This window comes from Engraulis encrasicolus, chromosome 24 (genome assembly GCF_034702125.1).
Source record: "Engraulis encrasicolus isolate BLACKSEA-1 chromosome 24, IST_EnEncr_1.0, whole genome shotgun sequence".
Lineage (NCBI taxonomy): Eukaryota > Metazoa > Chordata > Actinopteri > Clupeiformes > Engraulidae > Engraulis > Engraulis encrasicolus.
Window position 1 is genome coordinate 15,509,648 of NC_085880.1, and position 7,624 is coordinate 15,517,271.

At 46.3% G+C, this 7,624-nt stretch overlaps 1 protein-coding gene across 1 annotated transcript in view; it reads right to left on the reverse strand.

Annotated features, from left to right (window-relative positions):
- golga7bb (golgin A7 family, member Bb) overlaps positions 1 to 6,391 on the reverse strand; it is a 16,072-nt gene extending 9,681 nt beyond the window's left edge. Inside the window, exons 1-2 of the mRNA XM_063192087.1 lie at positions 6,336 to 6,391; positions 2,471 to 2,631 (exon numbers count right to left, since the gene is read on the reverse strand). Of these exons, the coding sequence (XP_063048157.1) occupies positions 2,471 to 2,631; positions 6,336 to 6,391 (217 nt within the window). The remainder of the gene's footprint in view (positions 1 to 2,470; positions 2,632 to 6,335) is intronic.
- Positions 6,392 to 7,624: the final 1,233 nt, after the last annotated feature.

A 7,624-nucleotide genomic window follows, 5' to 3' on the forward strand; every position in this document is an offset into this window, starting at 1 on the left:
GACGCGTCTTCCAACAGGTGACATTGTAACGCTTGCATACAGCCTGGCTACTGTACCCCGCGACGCTCTTCATTATACCCACAAGTATTTTTTCATAACGCGCAGTCCCGTTTTCCCCCGAAGTCGTTCTAAAATATCGACAGAGATTTATGAGTGTCGCGGCCATGATTTTTTTTACACATTGGACGCACTGGCTTATAAGACGCTCTGGCAGTTTTTGACAATATTTTATTATTCTATTATATAGGAAGTGTTTCTGAATCTCTCTCTCTTTTGTCTTAAGCCTGCTTAGACTGATTGTGGTTTTCAGTTACCAAAAAAACCCAGAAAGGGGTGCAAAATCTTTGCAAAAAATGAGAAAATGCCGCAAAATCTTTGCAAAAAATGAGAAAATGCCGCCACAAAATCAGACATTTTGACCGCAAAAATCACAAAATCCCAGTGCAAAATCCTGGAGGGACTGCATAGAGCTCTTTACATAACGTTGCACTACACTTGGCGGAGGCTTGTATCCATAGCGAATTTGAGTTGTTATTTTTCAGGGTATTGGTTACAATTCCTGGAGCAATAGGGGGTTAGGTGCAATGCTCAAGGGACTTCAGCCATACATGGAGGAGTATGGAGAGTTCAGGTGGGGTTCGTATCCCCAAATTGAAAGATCAACTCCCTAACCACTAGGCCATTGGCTGTCCCCAATGTATGATTGATGGACCCTGCAACTGCCTAACTACTGGGTCATGGATGCCCACAGGGCTGAGCTGGGACTGAAAAAATGTCCCAGGCCCCGAACACACACAGGCCACTTTCATGTACTATATCTCGACCGGCTGAATCCACTGTCTATGTTGACGGTGGACCAATGGGCCTCACCCTCTAAATAGTCAGCTCAGCCAATACCCAGGAAAACAATCACAACAACAGTAACGCCCCCATGGGGATTGTCGGCCCACCAGGAAAATGCCCTGCTGTATGCCAGATTACCTGTCCAGCCCTGGATGCCGAAATCAAATGGAACAGGTGTTTCGGAGTGTCGACTGATGACTGAGTTGTATTGCTCTCTTACACGCATTCGTGTTTGTAGACTCTCACATATAGTAATGTCATAGTAGCCAGTATACTACTAGAATACCGCACGTCACCATCAGTACAGAGTCTTACAGGAAGAAAACCACTCTGTAGGAGACAGTGTGTGTGTATGTGTCTGTGTGTGTGTATGTGTGTGTATGTGTCTGTGTGTGTGTATGTGTGTGTGTGCATAGTACGCAGGGTCGCTGACAGCTTTGGCAGGGCTGTTACCTGAAACCCAATACATACAATGTAATGTGGACCCCATTCTGGGCCCCACTACTTTCTGGGCCCCGGGCAACTGACCCCCCAACTGACATACTTAACTGTGGTGCTGACATGAGCTCTGCTCTCTCAGTAGTGTATGTTTCCACACAACATTACTAACACACACACACACATACACACACAAGCGCACGCACACACACACACACACACACACACACACACACACACAGGTGTTTCCATCGACACTGCAGCTCTGCACAGACTACAGACTCCCCACAGAGAGGGTGTCTGCTAGCTGAAATACAGAATTACTGTCTGAGAGAACAGATGCAGATTTCAGTTCACACACACACACACACACACACACACACACACACACACACACACACACACACACACACACACACACACACACACACACACACACACACACACACAGCTCAGTCTGATGATTCATCACAATAGCCCTATAAATACCTCAGCAGAAGGACAATGTTCTTGCTGTGTGTGTGTGTGTGTGTGTGTGTGTGTGTGTGTGTGTGTGTGTGTGTGTGTGTGTGTGTGTGTGTGTGTGTGTGTGTGTGTGTGTGTGTGTGGTGTGGTGTGCATTGTGTTTGTAATGCTATTCCCCACGGTGCACCTAATCGGTGCGTCAAAAACAAATTAAAAGTATAATGTAAGCTTGGCTACATTACTCATCACGTGAAACAGGCTGATGAATAACACACACACACACACACACACACACACACGATATTCTAACGGCTTCTACCCGCGTGCTCTCCTCCTCATCGCCGTTGTCGTCACTCTAAACAGCTGTTCCGAGTTGTTGCATCACGAGGGAGAGTGTAAAAGCAACTAGGTGCCACCAAACTGGACACACAGCTTCGTACACCGAATTAAACAAACAAACGTCATCCGGAATAGTGCGCACGTGAACGAAGGAGCCAGATTGAGAAAGATAACGGTCACTCACTTCTACATGCAAACATCGTGAGCGACCAGTCTGTTTGTTTACTGCTCGCGACACAACTAGGATTTTCACAGCGCGCTAAAAGCAGAGAAGGCGCCAGTCGCGAGAGGAATATCTGTGTTTAGACCCCAATTCCCCCCGTTAACCAACCCAAACCCACATCTCGCGTCGCACAATTCCCGATCACATCAAGCAGGTTCTTACCTCGGACGCCATGTTGCGGTGAGACGCGTGGAGCTGTCCCGGTGCTGAATTCCCCCTTCAGGACAGCACGAGGCTGTGGGGCGGGAAAGAGGTGTGCAGCTCGTGAGGACTCGGCGGTAACTGGGATGTGAGCATCGTCCTGCGAGTGGCGAAACGGAAGACTGGTGGAGGGAAAGAGAGAGAGAGAGGAGGGAGGGAGAGAGGAATATAGAGCGGCAGAGAAAGAGAAAATGTGTGAGAGAGAGAGAGAGAGAGAGAGAGAGAGAGAGAGAGAGAGAGAGAGAGAGAGAGAGAGAGAGAGAGAGAGAGAGAGAGAGTGTGTACTGGGGGGATGATAGAAAGGAGCCAGGAAGAGAGGAGAGGAGGAGAAGGGGGAATGTGGATTATGAGAGAGAGAGAGAGAGAGAGAGAGAGAGAGAGAGAGAGAGAGAGAGAGAGAGAGAGAGAGAGAGAGAGAGAGAGAGAGAGAGCTGGAGTGAAAGGGTGAAGAAAGAAAGGAGCAGTGGAGAGAGAGATGAGAAGGCTAAGAGAGGACTGGAAGAAGGAATGTGGACGGAGAGAGAGAGAGAGAGATGGGAGCAGGAGGAGAGGGATGGAAGGGGGTGTGGAGAAGAAGAGGGGGAGAGAGAGTGGAAAGAGGAGGAGAGGGAGGTAAGGGGGGTGTGGAGGAGAAGAGGCGGAGAGAGAGTGAAAAGAAGAGGAGGAGAGGGAGGGAAGAGGGCTGTGGAGGAAAAGAGGGGGAGAGAGAGTGGAAAGAGGAGGATGAGAGGGAGGGAAAGGGGCTGTGGAGGAGAAGAGGGGGAGAGAGAGTGGAAAGTTGAGGAGGAGGAGAGGGGGGAAGGGGTGTGTGGAGGAGAAGAGGGGGAGGGAGAGTGGAAAGAGGAGGAGAAGGAGAGGGGGGAGAGAGAGTGGAAAGGGTTCATCTCCTGGTAGAGGCGTGTGTATTCTCCCTAGCTCAATTAAGAGGACGCGCCTTCAGGTACAAAACTGCACATCTCACACACACATAGATCTGGCTTCATCTTTTTCCTTTAACATGCTCTCTCTCTCTCTCTCTCTCTCTCTCTCTCTCTCTCTCTCTCTCTCTCTCTCTCTCTCTCTCTCTCTCTCTCCTATTTTCTGCCCCCCCCTCTCTCTATCACACACACACACACACACACACACACACACACACACACACACACACACACACACACACACACACACACACACACACACACACACACACACACACACACACACACACAGGCTGGCATGCATTATTTAATGAGAATGAAGTGTGCTGAAACAAGGATGTTTTTAAGCAGATTCATCTTGAACACAGACCCATGCACACACACGTGCACATGCGCGCGCGCACACACACACACACACACACACGTCTAATATATGAGAACTACTGGATACCACACACACACACACACACACACACACACACACACACACACACACACACACACACACACAAACACACAACACACAATCAGCATATCATGTTTGGAATGGTGGCGGTGGTGGTAATGGTGAGGATGACGATGATGATAATGATGATGATGATGCTGATGATGATGAGGGTGATGAAGAAGAAGACAGGAATGAGGAAATCAGGTGCCAAATATACTCTCATCTTTCCGTTGGTTGTTTTGTGGTTCGGGTAGCCAATCATATTCTCCCGTTTCCCCAGAAACACCCGGATAACTATGTCACTTCATCAGCAGTATCATTACATCACTGAGTGTGCCCTTGAGGGTGTGTGTGTGTGTGTGTGTGTGTGTGTGAGAGAGAGAGAGAGAGAGAGAGAGAGAGAGAGAGAGAGAGAGAGAGAGAGAGAGAGAGAGAGAGAGAGAGAGAGAGAGAGAGAGAGAGAGATGGAGAAAGAGAGTTTATCCTTGTGTGTGTATGTGTGTGTGTGTGTGACGCCCTACAGTGTGAGATGTGTGTGTGTGTGTTGGGGGGGAAGTGAAAAGAGATGCCTTTTCAAGGACAGAAAATAGTCAAGCTCTTTTTCTCTGTCTTCCCTTTATATGCAGACATACACACACACACACACACCTCCCTATCTATTTATAACTCTGGCATGACTGAAACTGTCTTGTGTACCAAAGCAGATTTACATGACAATAAATACGCCCCCGTCAGTTCTCTCTTCATTTAGACAGACACACACACATACACACACACACACGCACAAACACACACACACACACACACACACACACACACACACACAGAGAGAGAGAGACACACTCACATACCGCCTCCCTTGAGCTCTCTCCCCATGCTTTAATGAGATGAAAATAAGCTTCAGTCCGCATCAATGCACAACGCTCCTCTGAACAGCAACAGTGTGTGTGTGTGCGCGTGTGCGTGCTTTAGGCTGCATCAATGCTCAACATTCCTCTGAAGCAACAGCCGTCATCGCAGAGATCTGTGTGCACGCACCCGTGTATGCGCGCGAGTGTGTGTGTGTGTGTGTGCGTGTCATCATGTGATCGTTGAATGTCAACCTTAGTTCATCATGTGTGTGCATGTATGTGTGCGAGAGAGAGAGAGAGAGAGAGAGAGAGAGAGAGAGAGAGAGAGAGAGAGAGAGAGAGAGAAAGAGACATAAATGATCATAAATAGTCAAGATCATAAAGCATGGCCATCGAATTGAAATACCTTTAGGACCCTGCTGGACTAGACAGACCAACCATAAGAGGCGATTTTTGACAATTAGGTGACGTCCATGTTAGTTTGGCCAAAATCATGTTTTTACCATCTCCATTGGCAAATTTAAACGCTTAATCAAACATCTTCTAGAAGAGTAAGATAGCCGCTCAAGTTCGTTCTCCCAATGGGTCGTTGTCCCCTCCTTCTCCTTCTCTTTCTGTGGCGTTTGGTGACGGCAATTGGTGATTGGCAATAATCATTACACGCTGAAGAAGGGCTCTGCCCGAAACGTTAGTAGAAGAATAAACAGAGAAAAATCTAAAGAGAGCTGTCCTTCGCTTTCTTCATTCATTACTGTTTGTAAGTTGACATTACTGACATTCATGTTTACTGACATAAAGCTTAAATAAGAGATTTGCTCCCATAGCCATTGATGTAAATATGACCAGTCAAAGGAAAGCAGACTGTAAGTAGGCCCAGGGGCATACAGAGTTAATAATACTGTAGATTCAGATAATGCAGATTCTAAGCTTTACAATTACACAAGGGCATCTGGTAATATCTGATGAATCTATGGCGTTTTGAATGTGGTCACTTCTTAAAATAGAAAACAAAGAATTCTGCTCTGAAAATGTCTCTTGTTCATACAAAAGGTAGCCCTTTTAAAGACAAAATGTTATAGCCTTCTGATGAAGCATGAACACTCTGTAATAAAAATGAAAATCACAGAAAAAAAAACCCTTGTGGCTAATGACAATTTTCTTTGTTTCATTGACGAACTTGCAACCCCCATGATCTTAAGAAAACCTCCTTAACCACTACTGAGTCACGACTGAGCCTATACTGTAAGAAAGATAAGGATGTCATATACAGTATGCATCAAATGAATTGCACATGTCAGACAGGAACACATTATTGATTTGATGTAAGATGATGTTTACGGTATGTCATAATGTGTTAGGCTATGGGATATGATTGGTGTGTGCCTTAAATTATGTATGAAACCACGTGCAACCAAGTGCATACTGTATACTTTCTTCAGGGCAACTAGAGAACTTTCCTTGGGGTATTGTCTAGCGGGCAGATAGCCAACGGGTATCTCATTAATGTTTTCCACCATTGTTTGACTCTACCGCAACATCAACATGGAAGTTGAGAAGGTCAATCCCTCGTGCATTTATCAATATTGCACCGTACGCACCTGTCTGCGTACCTTGTCAGGTCTTGTCCCGCACACAAAATCCCGTACACGTATCCTGCAGCAAGCATATATCCAGCCTCATCTAACTTTGGTGATGTCCCCAAAACACCAAAATATTGTCACCTTGACATTCCAAAAACAAGTCACAGTAGTTTATCATTAACATTCCTGACATGTGTCTTATCATTCATTCATGTTGGCTGTGTGACATTCCTATGGGGACACTTTCAAATAGAGTGTCACCAAACAGTTAGATCAGTAGCGGCAAAACGGCCTCATAACTGATCATTACCATTAAAACTCTGCCACCAAAACTCTTTTCTCTCTTTTCTTTCTGTAGTTATTGCTGCCTTTGCCTTTCTGGTGTGTACGTACAGAGGGAGAGAGAGAGAGAGAAAGAGAGGGAGAGGGAGATTGTAAGTGTGTGTGTGTGTGTGTGTGTGTGTGTGTGTGTGTGTGTGTGTGTGTGTGTGTGTGTGTATGTGTGTGTGTGTGTGTGTATGTCATATGGTGTAGCAGATGGTTGTTCTGCTGGTGTCCAGTCTGAGTCACGCATCAGGTTGCTATGCCAATACACACCGTCACAAGGCACCTGCAGAGAGAGAGAGAGAGCAACAGAGTATTTGTGTGTGTGTATGTGTTTTGCTATGCCAATACAGGTCATCACAAGGCACCTGCAGAGAGAGAGAGAGAGAAAGAGAAAGAGAAAGAGGGAAAGAGAGAGAGAGAGAGAGAAAGAGAAAGAGAAAGAGGGAAAGAGAGAGTAGGCCTATGTGTGTATGTGTCAGAGTGTGTATGTGTGTGTGCGTGCGAGTATATGTGTGTGTGTGTATGTGCGCAAGTGTGCTTTGGAAACCAGTGAGAGAGAGAGTCAGTGACCATAAGCTCACAGTGAAAACAGGTAGGTGTGTGTGTGTGTGTGTGTGTGCAGGCTTGGAAAAGTTGACTGCCAAAAGGCAGATCACTGGCAAACAAGGAATGCATTAGAGAGAGAGAGAGAGAGAGAGAGAGAGAGAGAGAGAGAGAGAGAGAGAGAGATAGAGAGAGAGATTGAGTTATACAGAAAAAAAAACGCCCAGTAGGGAGCGAATGCGGGCAAGTGAAAATCCCATTGACATCCATTCACAGCGCCAACTAGCTACAGTATTACCGGTGAGTGAACCCCCTCTGGTGATACTCTTCAGATGAACTCCCTCAAATTTCACAAGGTTTGGGTTCTTATACGGTATTAACAAATACAGGAAATATACCCCCCCCCCCAGGGTAGGCAAATAAAAAAAACTTGTGTGAAGTGTTAGCTG